This window comes from Neopelma chrysocephalum, unplaced genomic scaffold (assembly GCF_003984885.1).
Source record: "Neopelma chrysocephalum unplaced genomic scaffold, ASM398488v2 Primary Assembly neopelma1_26, whole genome shotgun sequence".
In the NCBI taxonomy this organism is placed as follows: Eukaryota; Metazoa; Chordata; class Aves; order Passeriformes; family Pipridae; genus Neopelma; species Neopelma chrysocephalum.
The window spans coordinates 12,199,632-12,216,851 of record NW_020897695.1 but is presented as its reverse complement, the minus strand read 5'-3'; the positions used below and the strand labels follow the sequence as shown (position 1 = coordinate 12,216,851).

General features: G+C 46.5%; 1 protein-coding gene and 2 non-coding genes across 3 annotated transcripts; all 3 read right to left on the bottom strand.

Annotated features, from left to right (window-relative positions):
• Window positions 1–9,542: 9,542 nt before the first annotated feature.
• On the bottom strand, window positions 9,543–14,277 carry RPSA (ribosomal protein SA). The gene is made up of 7 exons (XM_027675579.1): window positions 14,160–14,277; window positions 13,762–13,929; window positions 12,682–12,800; window positions 11,187–11,432; window positions 10,176–10,304; window positions 9,775–9,943; window positions 9,543–9,684 (listed from the first exon to the last, which is right to left on the bottom strand). Exons 2-7 carry the CDS (start codon window positions 13,892–13,894, stop codon window positions 9,590–9,592), a joined length of 891 nt encoding a protein of 296 aa, XP_027531380.1. The 5' UTR covers window positions 13,895–13,929; window positions 14,160–14,277; the 3' UTR covers window positions 9,543–9,589.
• LOC113964209 lies at window positions 10,857–11,015 on the bottom strand. The gene has a single exon (XR_003533099.1). It is a non-coding gene; the product is annotated as a small nucleolar RNA SNORA62/SNORA6 family (small nucleolar RNA).
• Window positions 11,918–12,075, bottom strand: LOC113964210. The gene has a single exon (XR_003533100.1). It is a non-coding gene; the product is annotated as a small nucleolar RNA SNORA62/SNORA6 family (small nucleolar RNA).
• Window positions 14,278–17,220: the final 2,943 nt, after the last annotated feature.

The following is a 17,220-nucleotide window of genomic DNA, read 5'->3' as shown; positions in this document are numbered from 1 at the left end:
AAAAAAAGAAAGAAAAAAGAAAAAAGAAAAAAGAAAAAAGAAGAAAAAAAGAAAGAAAAAAAGAGAAGTTTTTGCCAAAAGGCTTTAAAGAGTGATTCCCCCCCACCCCATTTTGATTAATTCTGCATGCAGTGTTATCAGCTCTCCAGCCTGACAGCTGTGGGGATTTTTTTTCTCTCTCTCTCATGGTTTTCCTGCTGCTTGCCTAAGCCCTGAGGCAGCAGCTCGTCCTTTGGCAGGTGGCAGCCCGGCTTCATCTGCAGCCAAGGCTTTATCACTCACAAATGCTCAGATACAGTTTTCCCCTGGGGAAAAAAGCAACTCTGAAAACCAAGGATTTCTAGGTCCTGGCCCATTTCTCACACAACATAGTCATCAATGCTGAATCAGAATTCAGCATTGTTTTAAATGGACCATACCAACACAATGCTGTGCCATGTCAAGCTAATATAGGGAGGCTTGGCTTTGCTGCAATCACAGGACCCAACTCCCTGGGATCCCCTTCAATTCAGCCATCTATAAACATCCAAATCCAGTTGTGAACATTGTCTCTAAATCTTAAACTGGCACCACGTGGTGCTACTCAGGGAATATCCACCTTCTCCACATGCTCAGCAAACATAGGCCACTAGGCTCCCACACGTCGGGAGACAGTCTGTGTATGCACAGATGCCACACAGGCACCGAGATAAAGATGAGTGAATTTTAAAATGTTTCAAAATTGATAATATTTTCTCCACCACTCCTTCATGATTGATGGCAAAACTAGAATGCAGCGAGGAAAAGAGATTTCTCTGTGGCTGGTGCTCCAAGCATGCAGGTGGAGGGAGGTGAGCTGACAGCCATCCAGGGATGGATGGACAGATGCTATTTCCCAGCAGCAAAAGCTTTGTGTGCATCAGCATCCAACCCCAATGAAAAGACCCAATGGACAAAAGTCACCTGAAGGTGGCAGAGGAGCCAACAGGAGGAGAGGGGCGACCACAGAGGGTCTTCTCCACCTCCTGGGGACCAGACACAGGCAGGAGAGCAGCAGTTGGACAGGAGAGCCTCCTGTGCTAAGCTCAGCTATGCTCCCTGGAGGCTCATGCCTAAGGGAACCGGAGTGGGATTTAGCATCATTTAACCCAGCTCACAGATCTGGGAAATCGGGAGGGTTTGGTCCCAGGCATAGCAAGCAGGTATGTTAGAAATTCAGCAGCTCTGCACCCACCTTAAGGCTGGCACAGGGGTAAGTATACACTGCACCCAACACTGCTACATACAGGCAATGAAAAAGCTTTGCAAGGCAACACCTGCAGAATAAAAAAGCAGCAGAGCTTCCCTGGTGGGAACCAAGCAATGCTTGCTGAAGCTGCCAATGTCATTTCTGTCCAGGAAATGTGGGAGGGAGACAAAATAACTTCAGCTCGGTTGAAAATAAAATGAAAACAACCATAGTGGCATAGCACTGTTACCTGGACTGCTTGAGGATGGGCAAACTATCACAGTGATCAAGTGTGCAGATCAGGTTGGTAGGAGGTGGAACTTTATTTAAATGGTGTTACTAACTCATTTTTCTGGGGAACAGCAGCTGCAGAAACATCCCAATCAGCTGTGTCCTTCCCGTTTCTCCATTCTCCCTCCATCAAAGCAAAACTGTTTGGGGGAACCAAGGCTTCTCCTGTAAAAACCTGCAGATCCAAACCTTCCTCTAATTAAGAAACATTTCACACATAGGAGACTTTTGGGGGTTTTTTTGATAGCAGCAAAGTAAATAATTCAGTGCCTTGGCAGATGTTTAGGAACTTCAAAATATGAAGGTTATTATCAGATTTATTTATATATGGTACCTGGAGGGGTCAAGGCCAGATAAAGAGAAAAAAACTCCACCACTGTAGTAAAAACCATGCCTTCTTCATTAGCCAGAGCACTTTAGCACATTATCTACAGTGGCTTGGGCACAGCAGCACAAACACTGCCTGAACACAAAGTGGAGCTTCACTGTGACTGCAGCAGCACCGCTGCAGCTTGCAGATCCCACAGCTCCATCATGCATGCTGCAGTGTGGAAACAGCCCCAATGCCAGGGCTGCAGGAGTTTTGCTGACGGCCCCGGCAAACTGAGCTTCTGCTCCCCATGAAGCCCAGCAGTTTATGGAGGAAAAGGCTGCAGAAACATTTTGACACTGCATTCACAAATATAACTAATGAACCACTGCTAAGTTTTCCCTCACGAGTGGCTGCAGCTCTGCCTGGGAAACACTCCACAGCTTCTGCTTAACTTTCCACACTTCTGGTATCATTCTCACATGGATGGGGTTGTGCCACAGCAGCAGAGAGCCGGCAGTGGGGAAACTTCAGTCTTAGTGTTGCCTGAAGCATTGCCCCGTGGACAAAACCCATTCCCTCATGCAGAAGTGGTGGAAATCTGCTGTAACACGTCTCCAGGGACAGTCCAGTATCAGGCACATGCCCTTTCAGCACTTTATGTCCTCCCTGATGCCAGTAACATGGAGAGTAAGTAGAATTTAAAGAACTTTGGCTGGCTCTGAGGAGCTAATCCACTCGTGCTGGAACAGGACAAGTCACCACCTGGGTATGCAACATTACCGCAGTGCCACTGAAGCCAAGTAGTGTATTTGAAGTGGTTATCCACCAAACAACCAAAACCATCACATTGTCAGGGATGAACCAGACATAGACTGCTCACAGTATTCCTCTAACTCAAACTCCAGGAGAAAAAACAAATATCCATCTAAAAATAATGGGGGGTGCAATAGGGTTTTTGGGCTGGACTTTGGCCCAGAGAGCAGGCAAAGCTCTTATCTCTCCATTGCCACTCCAATAAGAAACACAGCAAGACTTCACAAGCACAACCTGACCCTCCTCCTTCCAACCCACCCCACATCTACCACCTCCTCAGCACACCCTTCCCAGGAATTGGCAGCCCCGGCTCTTCCACCGACCACCAAATCATGCACATCTCAGCCTGGTGCTGATTCAACCTCTTTAGTTACAGGTTCATTTACTAATTGCATTTCAAACTGTTATCTTCCTGGGTGAAGAGGAGCGGGCGTTGACAGCCACAAGATTCCCAACAGCAGGTGCCCCTTTTCTGCCACAATCAAACCTCGAATTCAGAGGAAAGAATATGGAATGCAAGGCAAATCCTCCACAAGTAATATCTGTTTAAAACTATTTGCAGTAACCACTTATCCCAAAGCTACCCAGCACCAAAGAGGTGGGATGTGGGAGCTCTGCAGCACCAAAGTGCATCCTAGACAGCCTCCATTAAATCTCACCTAACCAGGAATATGTACCAAGCACACATTTGCCACAGGGGTCCCTATAGTACCTGCAAAATATTGCCTGAGCAGCTATCACAGCTGCTAAACTCACCCTTGCCTTGGCAAGCAAAGATGCTCATGCTGTTCCCCTCTGGCCTACATTGCCCCATGGCACACACTCATTGCTCCCCTCTGTATTTTGTGTTGCAATTACCTTAACAGCAGAAGAGCCCCAAAAGTAAGCAATTACAAAGCCACAGTTCCAGAAGACAGCAGAGTCTTTCAGCAGCCCTCACATCCCAGAACAAACATGGGGTCACACGTGCACACTCAGCCTTTCTCAGACTTGCCAGCTAAAAGATGCTCTGTTCTAACACAGTGCCTACTGAAGGGACACAAGAAGGGAAGGTCAATCCACTATTCTCACAATGGTAGAAGATTTAAAATAAAAATTAAATAAATGCAGAGGCTTGACACTAACCTGAACAGAGCAACCTCCATCTCTCAGATCCCAGGGGAGCAGAGCCAGCACAGACCACAACAGAATGGCTCGAAAGAGTGCTCATCCCACCTGGGCACCACACAGCATTAATAACTTGCAGCATTTTAAATCACAAGTCTCAGATTTGACATCTTCATGAAGTTTCTGTTTCATGGTATGGTTTGAGAAATCCCAGTCCTCATTTTGAAACAATAAACACAAACACATACCTTTCACAGAATGAAAATATAATTTAAAACAAGGAGCAGGAGCAGCATACAAATCAAGCAGAAATCCAAGACATGCTTAGGCAAACAAAATTAAGACTTAGAATTTACCTCAAAAGTTTTCAAAGGATTGAACCCCTGAAATCGGAAAAACTAGTTGTTAGACTTCTCAACCCTCCTGAAAGAGCTGATGGAGAACCACTGGCTGCTTACAGCACTTGGACAAAATGGATTTGCCTCACAAAACCAAGAAGAAAAGCCAACAGAATGCTCACTCCTACCACACACCAGTTCTTGTGAGCAAAGGGTAGGAGACACTTCAGCCCCTGGCAACTGGGGCTGGTAAAACCTTGTCCAGCTGGGAGCAGGAATGTGGCTTAAAGGAGCCTCTAACAGCAAAATAAAAAAAAACACAGCCTGATTCCCTCTCTTCATGTGCTACCTAATTTTTTTATATATAAGCAAAGCCAACAGGTGTAGTAAAGTGTATACTTGTGAGCTTTGGGAGTACTAGGGAGATGTCACTCTAGAAAAAGCTGGAAGCAATAAGCCAAAAAGGACAGATGAGCTAGAAAGCTTCCAACATATCTTCGACTAGGAGCACTTGCAGCCAGCAGCATCCCACACTTGCTCCCTTAGGGAAATTAAAAGCAGGATCAAGGTTTGCAGCTGAGCGCGGAGGCAACAAGTTTAACACTCAAACACATACAGAAAAACAGCAGGGTATTAAAAAAAAAAGTATTATAGTGCATTATGGTCCCTATGAGAGGGCATCATTCTGCTGCAGGGAAGTAAAGAAGCCAGGCCAGTACCGTCCCCTCCCCGGTGCCTGCTCTGTCCAGTTCTCCTGCGTCGGTGCCAGCAGCAGCTGAAACGCGGTCAAACCAGGAATAACAGCCCCACCTATTGGAGACTGGGAAATGATCCACACCCTCCTATTTTGCAGCTGGGCAACCCACCACCATCATTCTCCCGACACCTGCCAGGTGGAAGCGATGCTCGCGCGTTTGTTTGCCTGCTCCTAGAAAGCCACTTCCCTTAACGTGCCCGTGTATGAGAGTGGCAAAAGGCTGGTATTGTCATCCCGATCTAGCTCAGACCCAAAAAGCAAATATCCACACTATCTCCTTCACTCTCGGCATCCCCCAGCTCTCCAGAGGTGAGAGGCAAACAGCCTCTGGAACCAGTTTCTTGGACAATGCTAACAAATTCAGCATTCCAGGTGAGAACTAGGGCTTCACAGCAGCTTTCCAGACTGTACAGCCGCACCCTGACATTTTCAGCTACAGCACAGAGCAGTGCTGAGATGCCCTGTTATGGCAAAATCTTCTCCATCTTTGTCACAACTTGTCCTCCTGGCAGACCAGCTCGGAGTTTTGCAACATGCCACACTTCTCACACCGAGCTCCCTGCTTTGCATAACCCTAAACCTAACCCAAACCCATTTATACAGTGCATAGGCGTGTAGCCCCTTTGAGCACCTGAAATGTTGTTTCAGTCCTCAACACCCAACTCTGGCCCATACAGCACGCCCTGTTCCCCTCTTCTGAGCTGCCTGCTGTAAAAACCCAAGCCTCACACTAAGAGTAGTGGGCACACCACACCCTTGGAAGGTGGTCTGTGCCAGAGGCATGGGTGCACTGTGGTACCTTGTCCTGCCCGAGAGTGACCATCTAGACTCTGTACTAAAACAAAGAGAATTAGAACCCAAGGAACCCTTCTGGGTGTAGTGCAGTGGCACTTAAGCATGAAGACAAAGATTTTCCACAAAAGCAGGTTTCTCTGGCCTTCAAAGCAGGGTTAGGGAGCCATCATTTCAAATGATGCCATGTCTTTTAAGGATTTATTTTATTAATGCTTGAACAGTACTAGTAAAAACAATCTCGTAATCAGTGAAATAAACACTGACAGAAATAGTTAGGATTCTGTCATATGAGAAGATACACGCTAGTTAAACTCAGGCTTTATTAACACTTTATAAACTGAGGTTTAAGCAGCAGCCCCAAAAAGAGATGTTATTTCAGCTATTGAGATAACAATCAAAAAAGTATCTTCACTGTATAGTTTTGTTCATCAGTGACTGCTGAGTGTATAAATAAAAATTACATGCTTTCCAATTTGGACAGTAGAAAATGGCAGTGAGCATTCCGAAAAACACAAGTATTTAAAGAGCAAATAAAAACAGGCTCAGAAATCAGCATCCCACAAAGCAAGGAATTCAGAAAATCTGTGTTGTGACGTAGCAAGACTGTGCCCATGCCCGAGGTTATCACAGTCTGCCTCTTTGTAGGACCAATAATCAACAATGTTCTTCATTCCCAGTGCTACATACAGCTGTAACACACAGTTCTACCTTTACATGTTATACAGACTTGGTGGAGATGAGGTTTTCACAAACTCAGAGGCTTTGTGGTTTTCACAAGCTCTAGGTTGCAAGGGCTGGGAGCTAATAGTGCCAAGCAGTGGCTAGAGGAAAGAAACTTGGCCTGAAATGCTGACTGATATCTCCTTGGAAGCTGCAGGGCAGTGGGAAAATGCTCCAGCAACACCTTAGTCCTACAGCAATAATGAGGTAAATCTGATATGTTTTTATTTTTCCTTCCTCTGCCAGGACACACGTATTCACGACAGGCTTCATCTGTCCAGAGAAGGTTCAAGATACACAGGTTCGGAGAGTGCTGCATTCATGACAGTTCAGATTTACTATGTGCTTTACTCCATGTAGAGTCTATCTGCATCATGCATATTAATCCAAGGGAAAAAAAACCCCTCTAAATTACAAGATCCACTTCAACTGCATGGTCGTAGTCCTGGGCACAGAGGAAGCCTCTAAGAGAAGCAGTGAGGTGAATTCATCAATCACACACACCTCGGTTTCCTTTGCATACTTACGTGCTGCACTGATTTTAGTAAACAGGCTTACAATATCAGTATACCATACTCCTAAAATTCAGCATCAAACATCCTATAGCCATTTTCACAGTTTCATAAAGCAAGACAGGCTACAGATGGAAAGAGTGGAACATTCTTGCAGACTGGATTTAAGTAAACAGAGATGAGTCTCTTCAACTGTGCATAAAACCCTGCAAAAGAAAAGCCTTGGTGTAATCCTACAATACTTGGATACTAAAAATATGATGATTATTTGGGCAAAGAAGTGACTGGAGAGGAAAAGGAACATCTGTAAATGGTGGCATATAAATTAGGGAGGGAATTAGAAAGCAGATGTGTATGAGAGATTCATGGATCACATAGTAGCATTATTGGCAGGGACTCTTCAATAGCTCATTTCTCCAGGGGGGTTCTGTAATGCTCAGCAACACCAGTCGGCTCCTGCCGAGACCAAATGTGAAAAAAGGGTATCCTAAGAAGTGTATCTAGCCCAACTCAACCCACTTCTAACAACCCAAATTGAATACAGACAGATGGTCACAGAGAAAGGAAACACCACCATGACCCTCAAGGGAAAAAAGTTGTTTTCACTACATGGAGACCTCTGCCTAAACCATTTTGAGTCAAATCGGATCAATCCAGAACAGAGTTTTAAGTTCTCTGCTGTCCTTTTTCAACATCAACAATGCAATTGCTGGAAAAACCCTGCAATAATAAACAAGGCACTACCTCTAGGATTGCTCCTACCTCCTCTTCCTGTTCCTCTACACTGCCTCAATAGATCACATCTGCCAGGTGTTTGCCACGGGAAGCTCTGGCAGATGCAGGATCTTTTGCTACATCTCTGCTGCTGCCTGCACTCTTGTGCTGAGAATTCTCCTTCCCTGTGCCTCCGGTATGCTGAGGAACACAGCCTTCCTGCAATGTGCCCTCTGCTGCTGCAGCCAAGGCTGCCTTTTTTTCTAAAAGGCTGCTATTCATCCCCTCTGCAGAGCTCCAGGCAAATGAGCTCTTCCACTGCAGAGGTCTCCTGACCCTCTTTTCCCATGATGTGTAGATCCACCTCACTGACAGTCCTTGGTTCTAAGAAGAATCCCAGTCATAAAAGCCAAGGGGATACATCAGGAAATCCTTAAATGAAAACAACCACATTTCAGTAACATACCAGAAATATTTCAGTAACAAGTACTCAGATGCAGGTCTCAATTATTTAAAACAGCACCTTCACCCACACAGGAGCTGTCTGATGACTGCTACATACTCATTAACTTGAACATTTACGCTTATGAAGGAGGTTACAACACAGATAAAGAAAAGGGACAACGGTGAAACAGTAACAGTAATAGCAGTGATTCACTATACAGAGGGGTAAGACTATGCTCTGAGTTTTGAAATGTTAATGCAGAAGAGTGAAAAGAAAGTCAAGAGCAAAAAGTTATTTGGGGCAATCTGAGATCTGGGGAGAGAATCAGCAGGTGCTGTACAGGCTGTCCCCGATTCAGGTACAAAGCCCACCCAGAGTCCCAAAGCGACCAGGTCTCAACCCACCCCAACACACCAGTGACAGACCTCAGGTGACAGGAAGGAGCCTCTCACTGCTGGGTGCTGGAAAGTGAAGTACTTGAGGATGTGTCACAAACACACATCTGAAGAACATAGTGCACAAACAGAACAGGCCCCTTTCAGGGCCAAATGGTGAAGTGCTTATATGCCTCTTGGCTAAAAGCTTTTTGTTATTAACTGAATATTTAGTCACCTTGCATGTACTAGGTAAAGACAACAGGAAAAAAAATCACCCTCCTTTGGATATGTGCTGTGCAATAATATACATAACTTGCTTTAGGTTTTTTTACTGTTACTATGCACTATTACAGTAAAATCAAATGAGCACATGTGCTAAGAGCAAACATTCTTTACAGGTTAATTGGCAGTGCTGAAGGTACAAAAAAGAGAATCCGAGACCACAGCAACATGGAAAAAAAGGATCCAATTTGATCTCCAACAAAAATCCCCATTTCTCCTGGTGAAGGGTCTACCTCCCACTATTGCTATTAATCACAGCAATATAATCCTCAAAAGAGTTAAAGCAGACAAAAGAATGTGGAGGTTTTTTCCTGAAGCATACTGCAGTATTTTTGAGGAAGGAACTGGCAATACTGATGCTAGAAGCTGGGGTTTCAGCAAGGGAGCAGCTCCCACTCAAGGGCTCTCCTCTCCACACTGTGCAGTCAGGCCACCTCCCACACCCAGTCACCAGAACCTTCTTTGCCCTGCGAACTTGTGAAACCCCAGGCAGAATAATGAAAACACTCTGCTTGGGTGGACCCCAGCATCACCCACCCACCGGGGGTGCAGGGAGTGGTGGAAGAACCAGCTCCACCCCTCATGACCTCCCCTCCAGACCCACATGCAAAGCCACCCTAGCTGGACTCCTGCTGGCCAAGAGGGAGCTGCCTCATCACTCGGGGGGCATGGAGCCAGGCAAGGCGGGAAATGTGAAACCCACCCTGAGCCCTGGTGCTGTGTTTTGTCAGGCAAGCAGGCAGGAGGGGCAGCCCAGCCCACTGCTGCAGGCAGGGACAGAACCCACAACCCCCCCACTCTTGGCTGAGGACTGTGCCCCACACTACCCACACGAGACAACAAGTCTACAAAAGCAGTACCAGGCACAGTGTATAGTAAACCAGGCTTTATTTCTCTCACAGTACAGTGGGACTGAAGTTAAGACCACTCTGTGGCAGTGCCAACCCACTCAGTAGCCTGGGCTGTGGGAGCTGCTGACCAATCCTCGGTGGCAGGCTGGGCGCTCCAGTCCTCTGTAACCACAAAGACAACACTTAAGTGCACCCCAGCTCTTCCCACCCACAAAACATCCCTCCCTTCCCACAGTCACCCCTCAAACTGACCTGTGGGGAACTGCTGGATGGGTACAGATGGGACTTGCACTCCCTCAGACCAGTCTGCAACCTCAGGCTGAGGAGGAGCAGTGAATTCAGGTGCTGGGGCCGTCCATTCGGTCTGGAACTCCTCCTTCGTGACAGCTTTCTCGGCAGCAGCCTGCTCCTCCTTTTCAATCTGCAATGGAAGAGCCCAGCCTGAGTATCCCAGGAACACATCACCACACCTACTATAACACATCAGACAGCAGGCACTAACAGGCAATACAATTAACCAACCATCACATTTAAGTGTGAAGTGCAATTATTATTTTGGCAAAAGCCGTCCTCAACAGCTAGCAGACACGACAACGGGGTGGGAGCACAAGCAAAACATCTCAGAGACACACTTCCTGCCATGGGGCTCCTACCTCCTCAGGATCTCTGTAGAAGTACAAATCAGGCATGACTTCCCATGGGTGCTCACGGGAGATGGTGCCACGCATACGCAGGACCTCCCGAGCCAGCATCCACCACATCAGACCCACTGAGTGGGCTCCCTGGAACAGAAGAAAGTAGGTGAGAGTTTCTGTAAAGCTAAACCTTTGAAGAAAGAGCAAAAGACTTATTTGTACCTAATCCAAGGTTCTTCTGTGGTGAAAGAAAGACATTACTTGCCCATACCCAGACTTGTATACTTAGACACAAAAAAAAGGGCAACTTTTCACATTCCCAGTGACACTTTCAGGTCTCAGCAGGAGTTGCAGTGCACGTCAGTCACCAACATGTGAGTCTGTTGTATACAACATAGCCCAAGGTAAATCTCTTGCTATGGAGTTTCATACTGGTCACTATCCCATGTGAATCTCATCAAAAAACCAGGGATTATGCTCATCACATATGCTAGAATGAAGAAACTGAAAACTTGATGAAATAAGCAAAGCTTACACACATGCTCAGATGTGGCTTACATTAGTTTTGGTGACTGACATCTAGATAGTCTAAAGAAGCTTCTCATTTTCCTATACTTTACCTTTCAGGTGATTTCTGGCAAGGTAATGTTTCAGAGCAGTTCCTTCATCAGTTCACTTTATCTTTCATTCACATTCATAATCTGTGGCAAGAATAACTATCAAACTCCACTCACTGGGCCACAAAGACCCTCATGGCGTCAGCAAAATATCTTGCCAGGTTACTATAGCACACGTCCTACACTTGAGAGTTCCTTGGCCAGAAAGCAGCCTCAGCTCCAAGCTCCAACTGTGTGCAGTTTAACTCCTCCTCCCCACCCGCCTGCCAGTTTGCAAGAGACAATTATTAGCTTGTTCCCCTGGGAGACACACAAGATACAAGCCAACTCTCCCTTGCAGAAAGCATCCATCTTGCAAACACAGGGCATGCTACGGAAGAAGCTGCTTGGAATGTTACAACAAAGCCATTACCTTGTTATTGCAGGGAATAGCAATATCCACATAGCGCAGTGGGGAGTCGGTGTTGCACAGTGCGATAGTGGGGATGTTGACATAAGACGCCTCTGTCAGGGGCTGATGGTCAGCCCGGGGGTCCGTGACAACCAGGAGTCGTGGCTCACGGAAAGCCGCTTGGATCTGATTGGTGAAGGTACCGGGGGTGAAACGTCCGGCAATAGGAGTAGCCCCAGTGGCAGCAGCAAACTTCAGAACAGCACGCTGCAAAATGGACCACAGCAACGGTGAAGCTGGAAAACCGCATTTCAACCAACTCGCCCAGGCACTGTCAGTGAATATGCACAGAATTTAACTGAACTACTTGTTTCAATATATGTGAAATCAGGGCTCATCATCGCAGAAGGAGACAAAATGTTTCTGAAAATAGCTACACCATGAGTTTAAAACGTCATATCCACCAATAAAGCAGGAAGTCAGGATACAGAAAACACTCTTCTCTTCCCCTAAAGTAATTTGCAAGCTCTACTCCAAATTCTCATAATCAAATCATGAAAGGGGGATAAAACAAACAGCTTATTACAAAAACAAGCCAATTTTCTTCTGTTATCTCTACATCCTTTCATTATCCAGTAGCATAACTTCAGGAACTACAGGAAAAGCTTAATAGTAAATACATGCAAACTGTGGCTGTGTCCACTAAAATTCCAGCTGGCAGTTCTTACTCGCAACAGTTTTCAACTTCGCAGGCATGTGGCAGGGCCTACTATTGAACTCCAGTCCTAGAGGGAGCCCCTCTCCTGGCGTTAGCAAAAACCCTGCCATCCATTGCTGTCGCACACCTCCGACACTTGAGAGCTCATCGGCCAGAAACTGACCTCAGCATCAAGCTTTAACAGTGTGCATGTCAACCCCCCAGGAACTCAGGTTTTTCCTTCATAAATCCAACCTGTGCCACTCACAATCTCCCTGTTTGTGGCCCCAGCTGCGTTAGTCCAAAGAAACTAATCTCACAAACTCCAGTGATTAGTAAGTTTTATTTAAAGGTAGTTATCTTCTACAAGAAAAATTTTTTGCTATAACGCTACAGACAAAAATTACAAATATACCAGTTACTATATCTTGCTCAATAACAGAGAAAATTATTTCTTTGAAAACTCTTCTATTAGGTCCTTATTGTCCCCAAAAAATCAATTACTCATGGGGGGGGGAAGAGGACACCAGGGGACTGGCCACTAATATGCCAGAAAATACAAAAGGAAGTTTCCAAGGGAGGACATAGAAGACAAATAAGTTACCAAATGCTCTGAAACTACAAAAATGGGGAGTGGGTTTCAAATGATCCGTTTTAAGCTGCAAATATAACACAAGAAACATGTTTCCCAAAGTGTTCCCAAAATTAAAACTAGTGTTACTGCCTTTTATCACCAAGCTGCAACTGGCAGGCAATGATGCATGACAAGACTGTCCTGCTATTGAGACTGCAGGCCTCATGATTAACAAATGCCCGTACCTGTCCAGTATTCCTAGAGGAAATGACGCTCACATCAGCTGGGTTCTCAATGGCAACAATGGCACGTGCTGCCAGGAGGAGCTTTTCCCAGGTTCTCTTCAGATTGATGATGTAAATACCTATTGATGACAGAATGCTTTAGAGCAACCAGCAAGTACAAGATCCTAAAACAGGACAGCACTCTTCTGCCAATAAACCTGTCACATGGCTATGGTTATTCCAAAATTCAAGGAATTGTAGAATCATCAAGGCTGGAAGAGACCTTTAGGATTATCCAGTCCAACCATCAACCCAGCACTACCACATCACCCAGCACCAGATCCAAACACCTTTAACACCTCTAGGGACAGTAACACCTCCACCTATTACAATGCCTGACCACCCTAATTTTCACCTTAGTGAAATCTGAATCTCCCCATCTCAGTTTAAAGCCATTTTCTGTAGTTTTCTCACTGCTGGCATGGCAGAAGAGACTGGCCCCCACTGCCTACAACCTCCTTTCAGGTAGTTGTAGAGAGCAATGAGGTTACCCCTGAGCCTCCTCTTCAAACATGTTCTCTAGTCCTTTCACGATGTTGCCCTTTACTGGACATGCTCCAGCACCTTAATGTTCTTTTTAAAGTGAGAGCATTCTGGTCTAATTCTAATTAAAGCTATTCCAAGGAATAGCTCCCCTATGGGTTTAGTGTAACACAATTCCAGCACCTAGCACCTATCAGCAAGAACCTAGGCCTGGTATGAGCTTTAATCTTTTCACAGACGGCAGCTCAGATTGAAGAACCACGCAAACAAGTAGGAATCACTACTGAGATAGTAAAACCATGTTGTTAATATAGTCAAGAACTAGCAGAACTGCTCCAATCCAGCTGTGACTGATTTATCAAGTTCCAAAATGAAGATAGTCAAGAACTAGTAGCTCTAAAATCCATATTTCATTCTACTTCTCTGAGTTAGTACTGTTTGACCAGCAAAAACGTCTGTTCCTTTCAGGCCATGGAGAAACCATGCTAGAGAGCTCAAACATTAGCACTTTCCTGTGTCATGCCCACAAGATCCCAGCTACCCATCCCGTGGGTTTACCATCGCTCTTCCTTTTGTAGATGTACTGCTCCATCTGGAAGTCGAGGTTAGTGCCTCCCAGGTGGGTCCCGGCAGCGAGGAATTTGAGGACATCCTCCTCCTTCATCTGCAGGACATCGAGGCCTCCGGACATTGTGGGGTTTCCCTTTGGAAGCAACGACAGGGAATCTGCGGGCAGAGGGACCCGGCTCAGCGCGGCGGGGACGCGCCACGAGGACCAGCCGCACGCGCCGCCATCTTGGGCCGCCTCCCCCCTGCACCCAGCAGGCCTCGGCCTTCCCCGCGGCTCGGCCAGGCCAGGCCCGGCCCGGCCCCCGGCCCCGCGGAGGAGCGCGAAGAGAACCCCGGCGCTACCACCTCGGGGGGACGACACGCCCCGCGCGGCGGCCCCGACTCACGCTGACAACGCCGTGTGGAGGCCCAAGTGGCGCGGAGCCGAAAGGAAGTCTCCGTCTTCCTGAGGCCTATATATAGCCTCGCCAGCCAATGGGGAGCGCGGGAGGCGGAGCTCCGCGGCGGCGGGGGCGTGTCCGGCCCGGCAGGGCGGGATCGGTGCCGGCGGGAGCGATCGCGGACCGGACGGTTCAGGCCGGCCCTTCCCGGGCCCTGCCCGGCCGTGGTCTGCGTGCGGATCTGAAAGCTGTAGGATTTGTAGGATTACGGATCCAGAGAAGGGCAGCGAAGCTAGTGAAGGGTCTGGAGCACAAGTCCTATGAGGAGCATCTGAGGGAGCTGGGGGTGTTTAGCCTGCAGAAGAGGAGGCTCCGGGGTGACATTATCGCTCTCTACAACTACTTGAAAGAAGGTTGTAGCCAGGTGGGGGTCGGCCTCTTCTCCCACGCAACTACAGGATAAGAGGACACAGCCTCAAGCTGCGCCAGAGGAGGTTTAGGTTGGACATTATAATGAATGTCACAGAAAGGGTGATTAGACACCGGAATGAGCTGCCCAGGGAGGTGGTGGAGTCATTGTCCCTGGAGGTGTTTAAGAAAGGACTGGATGTGGCACTTCGTGCCATGGTCTATTTGACAGTGGTGTTTGATCAAAGGTTAGACTTGATGGGAGGTCTTTTCCCACCTGATTAATTCAGTGTTTCCATGATTCTGGACAGGAGTAACTGCTTCAGAGCTGGTGCTCCAAACAAACCCAAGGCAGTTTTTGAGTCTTTGAAGTGAAGAGAGAGCAAAGATTTATTTTAAACACTTTACAGTTCTGTTTTCCTGCTGAAAGTGAAATATATGCTCTTGTTTTCTGGGGCTGATGGTTATTTAATGAATTACATCTAGCTTCTAAACTGCCTGCTGTGGGGGGAAGCTTCTAAGGGGCCATAGCATCTTCCCTGCACCCACAGTTTCCCTCCCTGCTGGGGCACTGCTCTGAGAGCTTGTTCTGCCAAAACTGTCCATAAAAAGACATTACATTGGCACTGAACTTACACATCCTGTTCTGCAGTGGACATTCATTTGGTACTTGCCCTCATGGGGTTTTTTGTTGGGTTTTGGTTTTTGGGGGGTTTGTTTGTTTGTTTGCTTTTAAGAAGCAACAGAAAGGGATGAGATTTAAGGATCTTCATCATCTTTCTCCTCTTCTTTGTCCTATTCTGGAAGTAAGCACAGGGTTGAGAGTGGAAAAAAGAAAAGTAGTGATATTTACTTTGTTATGCTTGCTATTGTCCAGATCCAGATACATTTCTGGACAAATTTCTGGACCATGCAAACACTATTGCCAGTGCTTTCTGCTAGTAATAATTTATCTTCACATTGTTTTCGTAACAGTTTTCTCTCCTCTGTTTTAACCTAGTTTAACCTCAGCAGTGTGACTGGACATGGATTCTCTTGAGAGCCTGTTTGCGATGTCTGCACACTGAGTTGCTCTGGAGAAGATTGGTTAAATAGCAGGTTACAATGCCATCTCATGTATGTTCTTCACCTCCTGGAAAATGGGACCTTGTCATGTTTTGGTGAGGGGCCACTGCCAGCCACTTTCCAACATTTCCACAAAACTTCACCTTGCAGGTCAGGAGCTGGCATGCTTGATAGATGATGTTAATTACCAAGATTACCAGATCAGGTTTAGGATATTTTTTAAAAGAGTAATTCAGACATTTGTCACATGGTGGTGACAAAGTAGGTAAAATGAAACTCAGCGACTCGCTAGTGAGCTCTTGTCAGGAGCATGAACTATTGAGAGGTTATAGACATCTGAGGCACTTTGACAAGTGCACTGGGGACAGTGACAGCTGACCTGATGGGGCTATGTACAACATGTGTCTCTCCTAACAGGAGCACAGTGTGAATATTAGCTTGGGGGGGAAGAGGGGAGGTGGTGGTGATGTTACCATGGTGTGTGCAATGAATTTAGTCTGGAGAGTTCTTCTGCACAATCAAAATCCAGCTGTATTAAAAGTGTATTTCAAGATAATGATTGCAAGTTAAGTAATAAATATTGCAGTAATTACAATGTTATCAAAAGAGTGCCACTGGTAAGCATTCCAGACTCCTCTGGCATCTCTAATACTTAATTTATTTCTTCCTGTTACACTTTGGAGACTGTCTGGTAGACCATGAGCTCCACAGCCCATGAGAGGGCTTGGAAGAGTCATGATAAAGCTTGACAGTAAAGTATTTCTAATTATTTCTCCTTAAGTAACCTGAAAACTTGCTTTGTTTTTCCACTGTGTGCTGAGACTTCTTAAAATAAATCTCTGTTACAAATGTACACGCCCCTCAGGTAGAAGTGTATCTATCTTACCATGTGTATTAGACCTGGTATCTCTGGTCTAAAGTTCACACTGAAATCTATTACAGAATTACATACAGAGCTTGGCAGACATTGCTTTTTATAAGCTGAGTTGGATTCAAGATATTCCTTATCTGAGAGAAACTTCTTACAGTTTAATCACCTCATCTGATCACTAAGATGTTGGAGCTGATATTAAACATGAGCACCTTGAATGTGAAGGACAGATATGTTTCTACTTCTTTTGTGCAATCTGTGGACATGGCCATAGCTGCGGCTGTTCCTGTTTGGCCGGTTTTGACTCTACAGTCAGTACTAGCAAGGTAGTGACACCCCGGAGCATGCCATGCATAGGGTCTCCAGGATGGAGCCCGGAATGCTCAAGGGAAGGCTGAGGGCAGTCCGTGGGAACAGGGACTTGTAGCATGCAAAGGACCCCATAGAAAGGGGCTTTTAGCCACTGGTCCTCCTGCAGTGCCAAGGAGACTCGGGGCCTACAGGTACAGAGAGAAGCATCATGGAGTTACTACCAGCCTTTGGGTGATGACTTGAGAACCTTGAGCAGGTTCCTGGGGTAGTCACAAAGCCCCAGAAACAGCATCTCTCCGACAGCCAGCCCAGGCTGCAGGAGAGAGCAGCAGCCCTTGCCAGAAGCCTGTGAGTAAGGGGCTGTAACAGGGCCCCCCAGTGGTGGGACAGAGGGCTCCTCACAGGGCTGTA

Bases quoted from the DNA above. Each gene is read 5' to 3' on its own strand.
- RPSA (XM_027675579.1), bottom strand. From the start codon at position 13,894: ATGTCCGGAGGCCTCGATGTCCTGCAGATGAAGGAGGAGGATGTCCTC. The intron at 9,944-10,175 runs GTAGGAGCCCCA...CTTCCATTGCAG, and splicing joins TCTACAGAGATCCTGAGGAG to ATTGAAAAGGAGGAGCAGGC. The intron at 9,685-9,774 runs GTCAGTTTGAGG...TTGTGGTTACAG, and splicing joins CATCCAGCAGTTCCCCACAG to AGGACTGGAGCGCCCAGCCT.